The sequence below is a fragment of the Cataglyphis hispanica genome, chromosome 3 (genome assembly GCF_021464435.1).
Source record: "Cataglyphis hispanica isolate Lineage 1 chromosome 3, ULB_Chis1_1.0, whole genome shotgun sequence".
Classification (NCBI taxonomy): domain Eukaryota; kingdom Metazoa; phylum Arthropoda; class Insecta; order Hymenoptera; family Formicidae; genus Cataglyphis; species Cataglyphis hispanica.
The window spans coordinates 1,838,760-1,858,085 of record NC_065956.1 but is presented as its reverse complement, the minus strand read 5'-3'; the positions used below and the strand labels follow the sequence as shown (position 1 = coordinate 1,858,085).

Sequence of the window (19,326 nt, the reverse complement as noted above, 5' to 3'; positions counted from 1 at the left end):
AAATTATATTTTTTGAGATTTATAAAGATTCGTGTGTGAAGAAAAATTAGCTAGAATTAGGTTAGAAAAACGATTAAATTATAATACATAAATATTAGCAGTGATTATAATTTTTTTTAACACGCATTATTATAAATCGTGTTTAATAAAAAAAATCTATTATTTATTCAAAAAATAAAAGATTATGATTATAAATTTTAAAAAGTGTGAGAGAGAGAGAGAGATTCTCATGAAATCTTATTGATGTGTCATTGGATAAAAAGATGTCGAATGATATCGAAACATAACATATGAAATATAATCAGTAGACTTTATATTATACTATAGAATTCACTGAATATGATAGAATATATGGAACAAGAGTATGTAATTGGATATCTGATTTTATATGCATACATATTAGTATCTCCAAAATTAAATTTTGTAGAGTGGATATTTTGGAAGAAAATTATAACCATATCCATATAGTCATTATCCATCAATATTATCCATTACTATATAAGTTTTTTATCTTATCGATGTGTTTTATTCAGTTGCATATCTGCATCGAATAATTTCTAGAAATTATAGTGTAAAAAAAATCTGTATTTAATATTTCTTTTCATTATTAATATGGAGAATATAGCTATTATGGAGAATGATCATTGAACAATGCTGCTGTTTTTTTCAAGAATAATATACATATTTTGACAAAAAGTGAGTATATTTTACAACATACAAGTGATTTTTATATATTTTTTAATGCATTTCTATAAAATATTTTTTTTTTTATTCTAGAACGCAATTGAAAGAAATATATAATTATATGGAAATGTCTCCAGTAACTCAAAAAGTAAAACTTTCTACATCTGATCAATATATCCAAATGCAACAATTATTGCCAATTAAATTTGCAGGTAAGTATAGCTTATAAGTGTTGATTTTCAGAATTGTTGGTGCAAATAAATATAAAATGGAATTTTATATCTTCCAGGACAGAATGAAATATATAGAATACCAAATGCTCTGAATGCCATCATTCCGTATGCTACTTTAAGAATGCACAGTGTTAATCAATTATCTAATGAAGAGTGTGCTAATGCAATTGCTAATCATCTGCAATTAAGTAATAAATTTATGCAAAATGATCCTACATCAGAACGATTCAGGATGGAAACATTGAAAGCAATGCCACAATGCCTCACTGTAAAGAGATCTGTTAAGTTACAGCTATTGGCGACTGTTAATCGAAACACAAAGAAAAAATCGATTAGTTATTGGAAATGGCTCAAATATAACATTAGTTTAAAATTTACAAAGGTAATAATGCTTATTTTTGAAGTCATTATTTTTGTAATAAAATTAATGAACCAAATAGAGTTAAATTGTTTGAGCACAGATTTGGGTGACAATGCAGAACAATTTGTTGACAATGAAATTGTGGCATCAAACAATAAAAACCATTGAGAGTCACAATGGAAGTGGTGTAGCAACATACTTTAAATTCTTGAGATGGTTGCTTTTTCTTAACATAATTTCCTGCATTTTAAGGTATATATGCTTTTTTTATTTTAAGATTGTAATAAAAGTATATTAATAATAAGTTTAAACTATTTTAGGATTTTTGAGAAAATAATTTATATTTTGAGTATTGTTTATATATACGTGTTTCTCTTATATCAAATGAAAAAAAATTTTTAATGAATATTTTATGTTTACAGCATATTTTTTATTGTACTACCACAATCATTGAATGAAACACATATACCAAACAATGTTAAAATATTAGACTTCTTAACAGGCAGTGTAAGTGCAATTATATTATAAGTAATTTTTTTTCTTAATATGATGCACATATCACATCTTGGTTTGCAGGGCTTTTTCTCTCACACAATAATGTATTATGGGTTTTATTCCAATGGCACAGTAAACACATTATTTGGAACCAAATATAGCATTCCATTTGCTTATTTCCTAACGCTGCTTTTTTGTTACACAGTTATTTTTATTATACTTTCTGTTAAGTACGTAATTTAATTATTTTAAACACTAAAATATTCAGTTTTGAATATTCCTTTATAATTTGTGATAATAATAATACATTCTTTTTCAGAGTTATATCTTTGTATAGGAAATCTTACGTTGAAACACGTGGAAAAGTGCACGATTTATATAGTAACAAAATATTTTGTGGATGGGACTTTAGTATATCTTTACCAAAAACTGCTGCTTTACAATCAGCATCTATTTACAAAGAATTGGAGGAATTGATGGCAGAAACGAGACAGCATGCGCGCTTGCATTGGCTTGACAAGTTTTTGTTAATTACAATGCAACTTAGTGTAACAGCTATTATTATATTTATGATTTGTGGTACTGGTACATTTATTTGGCTGCTATTACGGCACTACGAGATAGGATCATCCAGAAACATTTCAATGATGATTGTACCAATAATTATTACTATTATGATTCATATCTTTCCAGCAATTATTTCCTATTTAGTGAGTATCTATATCTTCTCTATTATAAAAATTATCTTAATTAAATTATAATAAAATATGCAATTACATAGTATAAGTAATTATAATATTAATATCTCTTTCTTTAGACATCACTAGAACACTATAACAATAAACGCATGGAACTTTATATAACAGTTATTAGGAATCACATGGTTGCTGCAACAATAATTGGTACTTTGTTTGCCTTTTGGATAATCAACAGTACATCACATTGTTGGCAAACGGAGTTAGGGAAAGGAATTTATCGACTTATTGTACTGGATTTTATTGCTTCCATATTCGGGATATGTTTGCAATTTACACGTTCTATTCTGTACAAGAAGTTGTCGACAAAAATTGGCAGATCGGAATTTGATATCGCTCGCAATACATTGAATCTTTTATACAATCAGACACTGTTTTGGATGAGTTTTTATTTTAGTCCGTTAATGTCTCTTATAATTGTAATAAAGCTGATATTTACATTTTATATAAAGAAATACGAGTTGAAAAAATGTTATCAACAATCGTCGCAGCCTTGGCGGGCAGCGCAAACGCAAACTCTGTTCTTGGCTCTTGCGTTTATTGGTATGATCGTCATATTGCTTACAATAGGATATATCATTACAAACGTGGAAAGTGATGACTGTGGACCATTCAGAAATTATTCTCACACTTGGGATTTTATCATCGATGGGATGTTATCATTAAAAAGAGATAGCGCATTTTGGAGTGTTGTTTCAGAACTTGCGAGGCCGGTAACTGGCGCTGCAATATTGATCGGCATGTGGTAAATATCTCACCAGTACCATTCATATTGTTATGATATAAATTAAGATATGGATGTTTATTCATTATTTTTCTTAAAGTATTGCAGTATACTGTTTGCGGGCAAAAACACAAGCGAGCAAGGAAATGTTGCAAATTTTGTCCAACATGCTTCTTCTGCAGTCTCAAGATAAGCAATTTCTCATGAAAAATTTCGCTAAATTTGCCAACGAACGTAAGTCACTATATAAGTTATGATTATATTTATATAATTATTGATAACAAGTTATTTGTATCTTCATTTTTATTAGATGCTTCTGTTCATAGCGAGAGTAATCTTATCCAATGTGCTAGCTCTGAGCAAAATCATGCAAATGAAGAAATTATACTGTCTCGCCGACGTAATTTACCGTCGACCAGTTTCGAAGAGAGATTATAGATAATAATATATATACTAATTGACAATTTGATAGCAAATTGCCAAAACATACATTAGAAATTAATAGAATATTTTCTTATAGTTATATTTATGCTTATAGAGATATTATTTAAAAAATATTATTGCTTTTATAAATTTAAACATTTAAGATTGTGTGATAAAAGAATATAAGAAAAGAATATAAGAAAAAGAATATATTTTTAATATAAGAAATTTTTATAATATAAAAATACGCATACTATTTTGTAACAATGTATATTTTATATTTTATTATGACAAACAGAATATTCATAAATCTACGAATTTATATCTTTTCTAATAACTCCCGCGTTGTCGTCATAGTAACGTGATGTAAATATCTGTAACATAAGGTATGAGCTAAGAAGGCATTAACTTCATATATATTTATTATATGACAATTTTTTTAGATTTTAGATCTATTAGTTGCATATTGAGAAATATAGACATATTTAATTCTATCGAAAATTTATTTTTATACATTTTTTAAGAGTAGAAGTATCAAACAATGGCATATATGAGATAAAAATGCAAAACATAATTTGGAATACTTGTTAATGGTTATCAATGATCAGAGAAGCTGCTTGTCATTTCTTATACATAATTTTACATTTAATATGTTAGTTTGAGTGACAAGGATATGGCTGAAGAAAAGAAAACATGTGAAACCTTGGAAAAGATAAATGCAACAATAGCACAACGTGTGGATTATTTATTGCCAGGAACATCAAAAGCATCGCAATTCGAGAAGAAGCCAAAATTAATACAAGAGTCTTCATGGACAAAAACTGTTCCATACAAACACTGGCACAGTTACGTAAAACCTACTGATAGTATAGGCAGTATCTTTACACCTGAAGCATACCATCGGCCCAGAATCTTGAAACGCGAAGTCAAACCTGCACAATGGTATCCTCTCAATACTGATAAAGTGCTTGCGACTCCACCTCTTATTCTTATAGAACGACACAAAGAAGTTCAACAAAAAATTGTTGCTACAACAAAGAAGAAACATGATTCTCTGCCTGAAAATATAGTTAGTTTGAGAGATTTAGTAGACGGCACGTGGTTGCGAAAAAAGAGTCGCAAGAGGAAAGCCTTAAAAAAGAAAGAGTTGTCAATACATGAAGGGAGGATAATGAAAAGAAAATTGGATCGGGAGGTATAATAAGAAATATTTTTTGTAAATGTCACACAAACAAGTACTTTGGAAAAAATATATGAATTTTTTTTTTGATTTGACAAATATATAGCAGAAATAGCATTACATTGCAGATTATACCTTATGTCGAAGCAGAAATTCCGAAATCCATCGAAGAACAATTGACCGAATTAATAACGACAGTTGATAAGGAACAAAGACAAATAGTTACAGCCGAGGATGTTGCTAAATTAGTTTATCTCAGAGATTACTGCATAAGCGATCATCATTTACAACCATATGATTATGCTAATATTGATGCAGCAAAAAGACATATCGTTGGTAAATTGCGAGAACGTGAAGAGTATGTTTTTCTCATTATATTTAAATGATGAAGAATTTTTTTAACTATCAATGTTTTGCAAAATTAAAATAATTTAAGTTATTTTCGAAATACATTATGCATTTTACAAACTGCAAAATATATTACGCATTTTACAACTGCTAAGTTCATAAAATGTTTTTATTAAATAAAAATATATAATTTCTAGTTTTGATAAGATAATGAAAAATTTGGAACCGGAAATAATCAATGATTATAAACAAAGTCTTCGTTCCGCGATAGTGGATTATATTCTAATGGATTCCGATGAACGGAAACGTTTATCTATCAAGATCCTGCCTATCGAATTTCCCGTTTTGTGCATACGCTCACCAGTACCTTGGCATCAATCCAAAGTTACAGCAGGTCATTTAATGCGACACTGTCTTTTTATCGGAAATACGATATTGAGGGACATCCGCGATTTATGGTTTTCAAAGTAAGATTACGCGATGAATAAAAAAAAAATAATAACTTCTATCTTTTTGTGTCCTAAAGAAACAATTTATTGAAAATAAAATCTTTATTTTTCATGTTAAAATAATGAATCTTTGAACTAATGAATTTTAGGTATCGTCAAATAAGAATTATTCGCACGCAAGATTTTGGCACATTTCCCGTTCCAGCTGCGGAAATTGAACCGAAATTGAATGCCCTGTGCTCCGCTGCCACCGATGTTTTCGTTAAAGAATGGTTGGCCGACGTGGCAGAAATCTTTCTCGAGAAGAAATACGCTTGGTCGCAATACTTCGAGATGCGGCCAGATGCTTCTACCGCAATGATCGAGAAATATTTTCGCAGCGTCAATTCCTTATTATCAAAGCAACTGCGAATTATAATATTGGAAACGCTGGAAGACTTCAGAGACTTCTTCATGCGATACAAAGCTGGCAATGCGTTCGAAGGAGATTACAAAGACCTCATGTTTCTTGAGTAAGAATCGATAATTTTTGTTCCTGATATACAAAAATGAAATATCTTTTGAAAACTTATTAATGAGTTCAAATATACACGATATAAATTACATTGTAGAACTCCTTTCATAACAGTGAAAGTGGAACCACAACTTTTTACGACGAATCTACGCTGTATCCCGAGCATCCTGGAATTGCACACTATGATTTCACGATGTTTGAACAAGATCATTGAAGTGGGCGCTACAGTACCTAAGATTGAAACTCTTTTATTTCCGGAATTAAAGCAGACAAATTATCTATTCCCCATTTCGCGCTTTGAAGATAGGGTAATTATCATATTATGATACAAAATTCTGTCTGATGGAAACAATTGATGAGTTAATTGCGCACATCCTCTTATTACTTCAGGTATTGAGTATTATCAGCGATGTATTGGACGTAGTCGCTAAGCATTTATTTGGTCCCGATAATTATCTCAAATGTTACGAGAACTTGCTGTATATTACGAGCGGAATAGCTGAAAAAAAATTGGATAATTTTTTTCAAATCGAACCTGTACCATTGTTGCGAGAGTTTGAGCACCAGATAAAAGCATATGACGCTGTGCGAAAAGAGATTTCTATGTTTCGATGTAAAGTAAGTTTACATTTAAATTTAGATTTTTTGTGAAGATACAATTTTTAATATAATTAAAAACTTAAAAAATTTTTTTTTAAATTATTTTATTCTTTAATACAATACTTTAATGTCATTTGTGTGTATGTGTGTGTGTATGTGAAATCAATAAATAAATTTCTAAAAGAAAAAAAAAAGATTTATAATGTTATATGATTTTTTTTCGTAATTGTTTTTCAAAGATTAATAATAATTTACGTAATTTGAATTTTTTTTACAATAGATTCCACTGAACATGATCGAAATCGATTGCAGTATCGTGAATGATACAATGAGAGAAATTCTGTATACGCTTCGAAGTAGAATATGCAATTTCTTTGCGGAAGAGCTACGAATCAACAATCGCGAATTATGCTCGACCTTTGATGAGATAGCAGAGAATATCTCGAAGATGCCAGAAACAACGCAGCAAGTGGTTGAACTGTACAATTATCTGTGCGAAAGTCGTGATACAACGATGTTCAATTTGAAAAGACAGTTAGCTCGTTCAATCGAGCTAACATTGTTTCTCTTCGATCACCAGCCACTTTCAGACGAGGACATTCATTTAAACTCGCGTGCCATTACTTGGCCGAAGGAAATGGAAATTGTGATGGAACTGGCAAGCAACAGATTGATTATGAGAAAAGATTTCTTGGAAACGCTGCTTCGCACGAGACGAGACACCTTCGAGAAAAAGATAATTACGATGCAACTAGTAATCGAGAAGTTTAAACGGAAAGATCCGCCGGTTCTTACGATGGAAGAAATGGAAGAGGCCGTGGAGGAGATCGAACATATCTCCGCGACCATGGTAGAGATACGTAAAGAAGCCGAGGAGATCAACGAAGAGGAAGGGTTGCTTGATATAGAGCTGAGCCCATACATAGAGTTGCCGATCATGTCTAGTACAGTGGATACCTTTGACAAACTTTGGCACACTGCTTTAGATTTCCACCGAAATTATGATAAATGGTTCTACGGTTCATTCATAGGTTTAGACGCCGATCAAATACGTGATGAAACCGAAAACACATGGCGAATTCTGTACAAATTGTCGCGCGTGCTTACAGAGGTGCCTGGTGCGAGGCGTGTTGCCGAAATAGTGCGCGGTAAAGTGGAAAAGTTCCGACAATTTATCCCAGTATTGCAAATTATCTGTACGCCGGGATTACAAGCCCGACATTGGGAAGCAATCAGCAAAATTGTTGACGTTACAATAATACCAACGGACATTAGCAATCTATCGGAGATGATAGAATATGGTTTACTCGCTTACATCGCTAAGTTGGAAGAAATAGCTTCTATAGCTACAAAGGAGTACACTTTACAACGAAATTTGCAGAAGATGAAAAAAGAATGGGAAGAAATATATTTCGAATTAATTCTTTATCGCGAGACCGGCGTAGCCATATTAACCGCCGTGGATGACATACAGATGTTACTGGATGATCATCTATTAAAGGCACAAACCATACGCAGTTCGCCTTTCGCGAAGGCGTTTGAAGAGGAAATGCAACAGTGGGAAGAGAAACTGATAATGATGCAAGACATCATTGATCAGTGGCTGCTTTGTCAGGCTACATGGATGTACTTGGAGCCCATATTTAGCAGTGAGGATATCATGCGTCAGATGCCAACCGAAGCGAGAAATTTCCGTAAAATTGATAAAATCTGGCGCAACATCATGTTGTATGTCTTGGATAATAAACGCGTGATCGATGCTACCGCAATGCCGAACATGCTGCAAGAATTCAAGCTCTGCAACTTATTGCTTGAGGAGATTCAGAAGGGTCTGAGCGATTATTTAGAGAAGAAGCGTCTGTTCTTCTCACGATTCTTCTTCTTGTCGAACGACGAACTTTTAGAAATATTATCCGAAACGAAAGATCCGCAGCGAGTTCAACCTCATTTGCGAAAGTGTTTTGAGGGTATCAGTAAACTCCGCTTTACCAAAGAAGAGGAGATTATTGGCATGCTGTCGGCTGAAGATGAATACGTGCCTTTGAGCGGTAAAATTTACCCTGCTGATGCAAAAGGTATGGTTGAAAGATGGTTGTGCCAAGTAGAGGAACTCATGGTAATCTCAATGCGCGACATAGCTGAAGAGAGTTTAATGTCTTACTTTGAGACTATGCGCGAAGAATGGGTGCTTGCGTGGCCCGGTCAAATTGTTATTTGCTGCAGTCAGATACATTGGACCAGCGAGGTGTACGAATCTTTCGAGGATAATGCTACAGCGAGCTACTTGCACAAATGCACCGATCAGATAGAAGATATCGTAGAACTTGTAAAGGGTAAATTGGAACCTGGCGCCAGGATAACAATAAATGCTTTAATAGTAATAGACGTGCATGCTCGAGATGTAGTGAAGTTGCTGGTTGATAAGCAAGTAGATAATCCTTTGGACTTTAATTGGATAGCACAGCTGCGCTATTATTGGCTGGACGACTGTATCACTGTCTCTATGATTACGACTCACGTCATATATGCCTTCGAGTATCTCGGCAACACGTCTAGGTTGGTAATCACGCCGTTGACGGACCGATGCTATAGGACTTTGATGGGTGCATTGAAGCTGAATCTTGGTGGCTCGCCAGAGGGACCTGCAGGTACTGGCAAAACAGAAACAGCCAAGGATCTCGCTAAGGCCGTGGCTAAGCAATGTGTCGTGTTCAACTGTTCCGAAGGATTAGATTTCAAAGCGATGGGCAAGTTTTTTAAAGGTATCGCTCAATCAGGAGCCTGGGCATGTTTTGACGAGTTCAACAGAATCGACTTGGAAGTGCTATCTGTGATCGCGCAACAGATTTTGTCGATACAATTGGCTATAAGTATGAAATTGGATAAATTTATATTTGAAGGCACCGAATTGAAACTAAATCCTACTTGCAACGTGATCATAACGATGAATCCGGGCTATGCCGGTCGGCAAGAACTGCCGGACAATCTAAAAGCCCTGTTCCGAACGGTGGCGATGATGGTGCCAGACTACGCCATGATTGGTGAGATCACTTTGTACTCATACGGCTTCACGGACGCCAAAAATCTTGCGGAGAAAATAGTTCATACCTACAAATTGTGCTCCGAGCAATTGAGTTCACAAAATCACTACGATTATGGCATGCGAGCGGTTAAAACCGTGCTGATAGCGGCTGGTAATCTGAAACTTAAATATCCGACACGCAACGAGTCTATTTTAGTCCTTCGCGCCATTGTGGACGTCAATCTGCCCAAATTTCTGCATCAGGACGTTTTTCTTTTTAACGGCATTTACACAGATCTCTTCCCGGGCGTGGACCTGCCTCGTCCGGAACGTGACGAATTGATAGATATGCTTAAGGTGAATCTGGAAAAACGGAATCTACAGGCTGCTGATTGGTACGTGGAGAAGATCGTACAGATCTACGAAATGATACTCGTACGACATGGCTTGATGATCGTTGGCAAGGCTTTGGGCGGAAAGACTCAGTCTTATCAAACATTGGCCGATGCTCTAAGGGATCTATCGGGTATACGAAAAGCTACGATGCGAGAATATCCTACGATTTATCGAGTAATTAATCCTAAGGCTATCACGCTGAGCCAATTGTACGGTAGTTTTGATCCGTTGTCGTACGAATGGACTGATGGCGTATTAGCTAATACGTTTCGTGAATATGCACAATCCGTTTCGTTGGAACGCAAATGGATCGTGTTTGATGGTCCGGTGGATGCGATTTGGATAGAGAGCATGAACACCGTATTGGACGACAACAAAAAACTCTGTTTAATGTCCGGCGAAATTATACAGATGTCCATCAAGATGAGCATGCTATTCGAGCCGGCCGATCTTGAGCACGCCTCACCAGCCACTGTTAGTAGATGCGGCATGATTTATATGGAGCCTTCTCAATTGGGTTGGCCATCTCTTTTTGAATCCTACAAAAAGTATCTCAAGGAAAAATTATTATTTGAACAGTATGAACTTATTATCGAATTGATCGAATGGTTGACCAAGCCAATATTGCATTTTATTCATTATAATTGTAAGACTTTTATCGATATGTCGGAGATGCATATGTTTTTGGTAAGTAATATTAAAATTAAAAAATTTATATTTGATTGGTCGCATTATTATAGCGTTAAAAGCTGCAAAAAATTTGTCAAATACAATTAAAAACAAAATTATACAATTTCTAAAAAGTTTGTTGAGAAAAAACTAATTTGTAGAAAAAAATGTTAATTTGTTATTTATTAATAGAATTATTATTCAGTAATAAGTTTTATCAATTTTCTTTCGGTAAAATTGTTTTTTACTTAAAGTCGGATTTGGTAGAAAAAAAAAATGAGAAACATTTCTATATATTATAATATTCTAACATTCATATATATAAATTTTCGTTGCATTTTAATATATTTTTATTATGTGACAGTCTTTTACAAGAGTATTCAGTATGATGTTAGCAGAGGAAACACAAGTGAGCACAGTGTGGCTTCAGTGCGTATTACTCTTCAGCATGGTTTGGGGCATGTGCTCAACATTAATTAGCGACAGTAGAAAAATTTTTGATGTATATCTACGAAAACTGTTACTTGGTAATATCGACGAATATCCTAAGCCCAAGGTATTCAAGCTGACAAAGCAACAAATCTTCCCCGACAAAGGTACAGTGTATGATTGGATTTACGACAAAAGAAACAATGGCTGCTGGATATCTTGGATGGATATTATACAGCAGGTATTAAAAAAGCGAACATATATTAAACGAACAAAAACATTTAAAAAGAAAAAATAATTGTTTTTAACAATTTCTATATTTAATCATTGTTACATTTTTTTATACATTAAATATCAAAGGAGAAATAATAAAAATTCATTTTTAACTGAAATATTTTTAAGATCTATAAAGAAAAATAAGACAGAATAAGAAACTAATTGATATTTAAATTATATTCGTACTTTTCAGGCACCTTTATCACCAACAGCGAAGGCCAGCGAGCTGATTATCCAAACAACCGAGACATCTATTCAGCATTTCTTCATGAAACAATTTTTGCACAGAGCAATTCCGATTTTGTTTGTGGGTCCAACGGGTACTGGCAAGTCCGTTATCGTACTGAATTATCTCATGTCATTGTCTCGGGAGAAATTTCTGGAGAATATTATAAACTTTAGCGCTCGTACCAACGCGCCACTGACACAAGAGATAGTCATGTCGAAGTTGGATAGAAGGAGAAAAGGGGTCTACGGTCCCGCCATGGGAAAAAAGTGCGTATTGTTTGTAGATGATCTCAGCATGCCAATAGTGGAAATCTATGGCGCTCAACCGCCAATAGAATTGCTTCGTCAATGGATAGATCATGGCTACTGGTTTGATCCGAAGGATACTTCGATTCTATATCTGGTGGATATCTTGCTGATCGCAGCTATGCTACCACCTGGAGGTGGCTCGAATATCGTAACACCGAGATTCATTCGTCATATGCACGTGATCGGCATTGATTCCTTTGAAGAAGCCACAATGAGCAAGATCTTTTCATCGATTCTCGATTGGCACTTCGCAAAGGGCTTTGTCATGGAGGTTTCACGGCTGAGTAAAATGGTAGTGAACGCTACTATGGATGTGTTTCTTGCGGCCATTAAAAATTTTCTGCCGATACCGTCAAAAAGTCATTACAAATTCAACTTGCGTGACTTTAGTCGAGTTATTGGCGGTATACTTCTCGTGCCGTCCGCTAGATTGAAAGATTCTGACAAACTCATCAGGCTGTGGATTCATGAGGTATATCGAGTTTTTCATGACAGACTAATAGATGATACTGATCGTGAGACATTATTTAAGATGGTACGATACACATGCTACGATCAATTGCGCCAGCCGTTAGAGAAGGTGCTTGCCAGATTGCTGAAACCGAATGAGAAGATAATTACGAGTTCTCACATTCGCAATCTTTTCTTCGGCAATTATATTGAACCCGATGCCGATCCAAAAATCTACGATGAGGTAATAGATCTGGAAGATCTTCAAGAGAAGATGGATTACTATCTGGCTGAATATAACGCGGTTTCGCAAACGCCAATGAATTTGGTGTTGTTTCGATATGCCATCGAACATATTTCTCGCATATCTCGTGTACTACTACAGGATAATGGTCATCTTCTGCTCGTTGGAGTGGGTGGTTCCGGTCGTAACTCTTGTGCTAAACTAGCGACTAACATGTGCGAATATCTGATACAACAAATTGAAATCACGAGAACTTATGAAGTACCTGAATGGCGAGAGGATTTGAAGTACTTATTACTGCGCGTTGGTTGTGATGGCAAACCTACCGTTTTTATTTTCGGCGATCATCAAATCAAAGACGAGTCTTTTATCGAGGATATCAACATGATTTTGAATACTGCAGACCTGCCCAATTTGTACGCGATAGAGGAGAAGGCGGAGATATTGGAGAAAATGATGACTGTGGCGCGAGAAGTGAGCGGTAAAAAGGCGGAAACGTCACCGATGGCGTTGTACAATCTCTTCATTGATAGGATCAAGAAAAATCTTCATATAATTTTAACAATGTCACCAATAGGCGATGCATTTCGAAATCGTCTCAGGATGTTTCCGTCGCTGATCAATTGCTGCACCATAGATTGGTATACATTGTGGCCGGAAGATGCTCTCGAGAGAGTAGCCAGAATATCATTGAGAGATCTAGACATTGGCTCAGATCTGCGAGAGAAATGTGTACAAATTTGCAAAGAATTTCATACAAGTGTCTCAATAACAAGCGAGGATTATTACTTGACATACAACAGACGATATTATGTGACACCCACGAGTTTCTTGCAGTTAATCAAATCCCTATATAGATTATACGGACAAAAGATTGAACAGATCACTATTCAACAGAATCGATACGAGGCCGGTCTGGAAAAGCTGGATTTTGCCGCCAGCCAGGTGGCGGTCATGCAAGACGAGTTACAACAGTTGCAGCCCAAGTTATTGGCGCAGTCACAACTGAGCGACAAATTGATGATCCGAATTGAACAGGACACCATCAACGTAGAAGCGAAGAAAGAAATCGTAGCAGCCGACGAGGCTTTAGCGAACGAAGCAGCAGCAGCTGCACAGGCCATCAAAGATGATTGTGAGAGCGACTTGGCGGAAGCTACTCCAGCATTAGAAGCTGCTCTGGCGGCATTAGATACCTTGAAGCCGGCAGACATCTCGATCGTGAAGGCAATGAAGGCTCCGCCAGCTGGTGTTAGATTGGTGATGGAGGCAATTTGTGTGCTGAAAGGCATAAAGCCGGACCGAGTTCAGGATCCGACTGGCCAAATGATAGATGACTACTGGCCCGCGTCGATCAGGTTATTGGGCGACATGAAGTTTTTGGAGAACCTGAAAAATTTCGATAAGGACAATATACCGCCCGCATATATGAAGCGCATTCGCGAAAAGTTCATAAATGATCGAAGTTTCCAACCGGAGGCGATTAAAAAGGTTTCTACTGCCTGCGAGGGTCTCTGCAAGTGGGTACGTGCCATGGAAGTATATGATCGCGTAATTAAAGTCGTAGCACCAAAGAAAGCGATGCTAGCAGAAGCCGAGGCCGCACTAGCCGCGCAAATGGAAATGCTGAACGAAAAGAGAGCTCTACTGCAAGAGGTATCGCAGAAGCTGCAGACTCTAAACGATGAGTTTGCCGAATGTATGCGCGAGAAGAAAAAGCTCGAAGATCAGATCGATTATTGCACACAGAAATTAGACAGAGCGGAGAAGCTACTGGGCGGTTTGAGTGGCGAGAAGAATAGATGGAGCGAGGCTGCTAATAAACTGGGCGCCAGCCTATATAACGTAATCGGGGACGTTTTATTATCATCTGGGATGGTAGCTTATCTAGGAGCATTCACAGTGGAATATAGAAACAAACTGATTAGCCAGTGGCACACTTCTTGCGTGAAAGCAGCTATACCATGTAGTGTCAAGTTTAATCTAATCGATATATTGGGCGAAGCGATAGAAATTAGAAGTTGGACTATTCAGGGGTTGCCGGCCGATAATTTCTCAGTGGAAAATGGAATAATCGTAAAGCATGCCGATCGCTGGCCACTCATGATAGATCCACAGAATCAGGCGAATAAATGGGTAAAAAACATGGAAAAACCAAACAAACTGGCAGTGATCAAACTCACGGATCCCAATTATGTAAGAGTGATGGAGGTTTCTATTCAATTAGGAATTCCAGTGCTGTTGGAGAATATTCTAGAAGAGATAGATGCGATTTTAGAGCCTATATTGTTAAAGAGTGTATATAAGCAGCGTGGAGTATTATATATAAAATTTGGTGAGTCCATACTGGATTACAATCCAAATTTTCGATTCTACATCACTACACGTCTTCGAAATCCGCATTACTTGCCCGAGATTGCAGTGAAGGTAACTTTATTAAATTTTATGATTACACCTCAAGGTCTGCAGGATCAATTGTTAGGCATAGTCGTAGCTAAAGAGCTACCGACTTTAGAGGAAAAGAAAAATGAATTAATAGTGGAAGCAGCGAATAACAGGAAAATTTTGAAGGAAATCGAGGATAAGATCTTGGAAGTTCTCAGAACATCGGAAGGCAATATACTTGAAGATGAGACCGCTATTAAAATACTCTCCACTTCAAAGGTGCTATCAGAAGACATTCAGGCGAAACAAGAGATTGCGGTGAAAACTTCAGAAGAGATAGATGAAGCTCGTAATGGCTATCAACCAGTTTCAAAACATGGAGCGGTTCTCTTTTTCTGCATCTCCGAATTGGCCAATATCGATCCTATGTACCAATATTCGCTTCCATGGTTTCTGCATCTATATGTCACGGCAATAGTCCACAGTGAGCAATCGGATGATCTGGATGCACGAATGAAAAATCTCAATTCATACTTCACTGCGAGTATTTATAGAAATGTATGTCGATCTCTGTTTGAAAAGGATAAGTTGATATTTTCTTTGGTCCTCTGCGTCGGTCTGCTACGTGCTGCTCAAAAACTGGAGGAAGATCTCTGGGTATTTTTATTAACGGGCGGAATAGCTTTCGACAATCCTTATCCCAATCCTGACCCCTCATGGTTATCCGACAAATCCTGGTCCGAAGTCGTGAGAGCTAGCCTCCTACCGGGTCTCGAAAAATTAAAAACGTCCTTCCAATCCAACATATCACAGTGGAAAACGTATTATGATTTATTGAATCCGCAGGATCATTCATTTCCACCTCCCTTCGAGCATGAGACCGAGAGTTTGAGGAAACTCGTGATTCTGAGATGCGTGAGGCCGGACAAAATGGTCGCTGCTGTTCAAGCATTCGTCATTCATTATATGGGCACGCCGTTCATGGAACCGCCGCCATTTGATCTCCAGAGCTCGTACGACGACTCGAGCAATGTCACGCCGCTCATCTTTGTACTCTCACCCGCTGCGGATCCGATGGCTAGTCTGATAAAGTTCGCCGAGGATCGTGGAATTTCAAAGAAGAATCTCATGACAATATCGCTGGGTCAAGGCCAAGGCCCCATCGCGACTAGCATGATTGAGAGAGGTATTAAAAGCGGAGAATGGGTTATTCTGCAAAACTGCCATCTCGCTATTTCATGGATGAAGGATCTTGATCGGATATGCGACGAGATCATTGTACCCGAGAACACGCATCATGATTTTCGGCTATGGCTGACTAGTTATCCGTCCAAAGGATTCCCGGTATCCATATTACAAAACGGCGTCAAGATGACGAACGAACCACCGAAAGGGTTGAAGAACAATCTGCTGCGAAGTTATCTGAACGATCCCATATCGGATCTTAAATTCTTTCGCCAGTGTACGAAAGTGGTGGAATGGAGAAAATTGCTATTCTCTTTGTGCTTCTTCCACGCGGTGGTCCAGGAAAGACGAAGTTTTGGTCCACTTGGCTGGAACATACCTTACGAATTCAACGAGTCTGACTTACGCATTAGTATTCTACAATTGCAAGTAGGTGCTAGCATTTTTTTATTAATTGATAAATATTATTATGAAATTCAATTATTAAATAATGTATTATCTTATTGATCTAGCTATTTTTAAATGATTACGATGAAGTACCATTCGACGCACTTATTTATCTGACGGGAGAATGCAACTATGGAGGAAGGGTGACCGATGATAAAGATAGACGCTTGCTGAATTCGTTGCTGAAGAATTTTTATAATTTCGATGTTATTATACAACCACGGTAATGCTCGTTTTTGACATTAGAGAGAATTAAAAAATCAAAAAATGTATTCTTTGAATTCGGAATCGATTTTTTTTTTTTTTCACAAAAATAAAGTGCAAGTTTGAATAAAAATAGATGAGAGAAAACTTTTTTCTTTATTTAATTTCGAGATTTTTTTTCTCAATAAAATTTAAAAAATCAAAGTATTTTTGAAAATAACAAAACAATATTATAAGAAAGCTAATTTTTTATTAAGAGAAAACTGATTCTAAATTTTTGTCAAATAATATGTCCATGAATTTTTTGAAGTTTTTTTTCACAATATTTTATATAATTCATGTTTTTCATGTAGATACCCTTTTTCTTCGAGCGGAATTTATCATATGCCAGACGATACTGATTACGAAGAATGTCTACAATATATTCGCAGTTTACCTATCAATCAATTGCCGGAAGTCTTTGGTTTGCACGAGAATGCAGACATAGCGAAGGACGATCGAGAAGCAAAGCAACTGTTGGCCGGCGCGCTTTTGACTCAGCCGCAAATTAGCGGAGTAGGCGAGTAAATGATATATATAGATGTAGATATTTTAGTTTAATTATTGAAATTTTGTCCCCTGCTTTTTACAAATTATGCGCCATGCTTATGAGTTATTACATAGAGTTTTTACATGGCTTTCAATATATACTTTATGCTCTATGCAACATTATCTGCAAGTACTATAGAAGCATTGTAGAGATTTCATTACAAAAAGCAAATATTATTGCGCAATCTTTCTGTGTTATATATAAAATTGAAACAGTATAACTTTCACATATATATATGATTATATTTTACAATAAAAATTTTTATTGTTTTTTATCAGGTGTCGAGAGAGACACGGATGAAGTGGTTTTCGCTCTAGCCGAAGAGATTCTATCAAAGATGCGACCGCCATTCGATATTGAGTTTGTGTCTAATAAATATCCAGTACTTTATATAAACAGTATGAACACGGTATTGCGTCAAGAACTTATTAGATTCAACGAGCTTACCGATGTCATCAAAGAAACATTAAGCAATGTGCAAAAAGCCATCAGAGGACAGGTACTGATGTCACCGGAATTAGAGGAAGTCTATGTTAGCATGAGCATCGGTAAAGTGCCGCTTGCTTGGGATAGAAAGTCATATCCTAGCTTGAAGCCGCTCGGTAGTTATGTGAACGATCTGTTGGCGAGATTGCAATTTTTACAAAATTGGATCGACTACGATGCACCAAATGTGTTTTGGATATCCGGTTTCTTTTTCACGCAGTCGTTTCTTACGGCAGTGTTACAAAATTACGCTCGCAAGCATAAGATACCAATCGATCAGCTGGATTTCGAATTCGAGATCACTCCGTATGAATCAAGTGTGGACACTGCTCCCTCTTACGGGGTTTATATCATCGTACGTAAAATTTCGCAAATATAATTCTTAAATTTGAATTTTAAATTGAAATTTTCACATTATTATATTGCAGCAATGACGCATCCTCGTTTATATTAAACTTTTTACTTATCGATTAATTTTTACCTGTGTGATTTTTCTTCAGGGTCTTTTCCTGGAAGGAGCTCGATGGAATAGAGAGACGAGATTATTGGATGAATCTAAGCCTAAAATAATGTTCGATGTGTTACCCATTATATGGTTAAAACCTGGTATAAAAAGTGAGTTCGATATAAAAGACGTCTATCATTGTCCAGTATACAAGACGAGCGCTAGACGTGGTGTATTAGCTACTACTGGACATTCCTCCAATTTTATACTATATATCTTGATCCCAACGGATATCGATGAAACACATTGGATTATCAGAGGTGTGGCTGCTCTTTGTCAACTCGATGATTAAAAATGATAGGTATGAATTATTGACATGACATTTCACACGACAATGTATGTAACAATTAATGTAGAATTGAATTAATGAAGAGTGAATTATATAGAAATATTTTAGAAATCAAAGTTTGTGTATATGCGTGACAATCTTGCAATATTTTATACGTTAAATGGCATATGCATTATTTTTTAAAAAAGCTATTATATAATATATTTAATATATTTATAAAGAAACACTTTCGGATATTTTCTTTTTACAACAAATGCTTGAGGGAGAGCAGAGAGGAATCAAAACGGTATAAAGTATATATCACAATATACAATATTATATATTAATATAAATATATTTAGCAACAATAATCGCCTTATTATTAATATTTATCAATCTTTTATATACATTATATTGTCTATTATGATAGAATTCATATATATATATATATATATATATATATATATA

At 35.8% G+C, this 19,326-nt stretch overlaps 2 protein-coding genes across 4 annotated transcripts; both read left to right on the top strand.

Moving 5' to 3' along the window:
* Positions 1-239: 239 nt before the first annotated feature.
* Positions 240-3,989, top strand: LOC126859504 (transmembrane channel-like protein 1). Of its 2 annotated transcripts, XM_050610867.1 has the most exons (11): positions 241-362; positions 619-696; positions 778-896; positions 974-1,299; positions 1,379-1,530; positions 1,701-1,785; positions 1,855-2,003; positions 2,093-2,483; positions 2,591-3,273; positions 3,353-3,486; positions 3,563-3,989. In XM_050610867.1, exons 3-11 carry the CDS (start codon positions 806-808, stop codon positions 3,688-3,690), a joined length of 2,139 nt encoding a protein of 712 aa, XP_050466824.1. In that variant the 5' UTR covers positions 241-362; positions 619-696; positions 778-805; the 3' UTR covers positions 3,691-3,989. The 2 variants fall into 2 exon arrangements, with proteins under 2 accessions (XP_050466823.1, XP_050466824.1); XM_050610866.1 differs by having other exon boundaries at positions 240-696.
* A 125-nt stretch (positions 3,990-4,114) lies between these two features.
* On the top strand, positions 4,115-18,995 carry LOC126859500 (dynein axonemal heavy chain 3). Of its 2 annotated transcripts, XM_050610857.1 has the most exons (13): positions 4,115-4,870; positions 4,984-5,213; positions 5,401-5,670; positions 5,802-6,164; positions 6,264-6,474; positions 6,557-6,784; positions 7,047-10,871; positions 11,218-11,523; positions 11,752-16,788; positions 16,872-17,029; positions 17,364-17,569; positions 17,878-18,440; positions 18,586-18,995. In XM_050610857.1, the coding sequence occupies exons 1-13, from the start codon at positions 4,349-4,351 to the stop codon at positions 18,880-18,882; spliced, it is 12,216 nt and encodes a 4,071-aa protein (XP_050466814.1). In that variant the 5' UTR covers positions 4,115-4,348; the 3' UTR covers positions 18,883-18,995. The 2 variants fall into 2 exon arrangements, with proteins under 2 accessions (XP_050466814.1, XP_050466815.1); XM_050610858.1 differs by lacking the exons at positions 4,115-4,870; positions 4,984-5,213; positions 5,401-5,670 and having other exon boundaries at positions 5,976-6,164; positions 6,281-6,474.
* Positions 18,996-19,326: the final 331 nt, after the last annotated feature.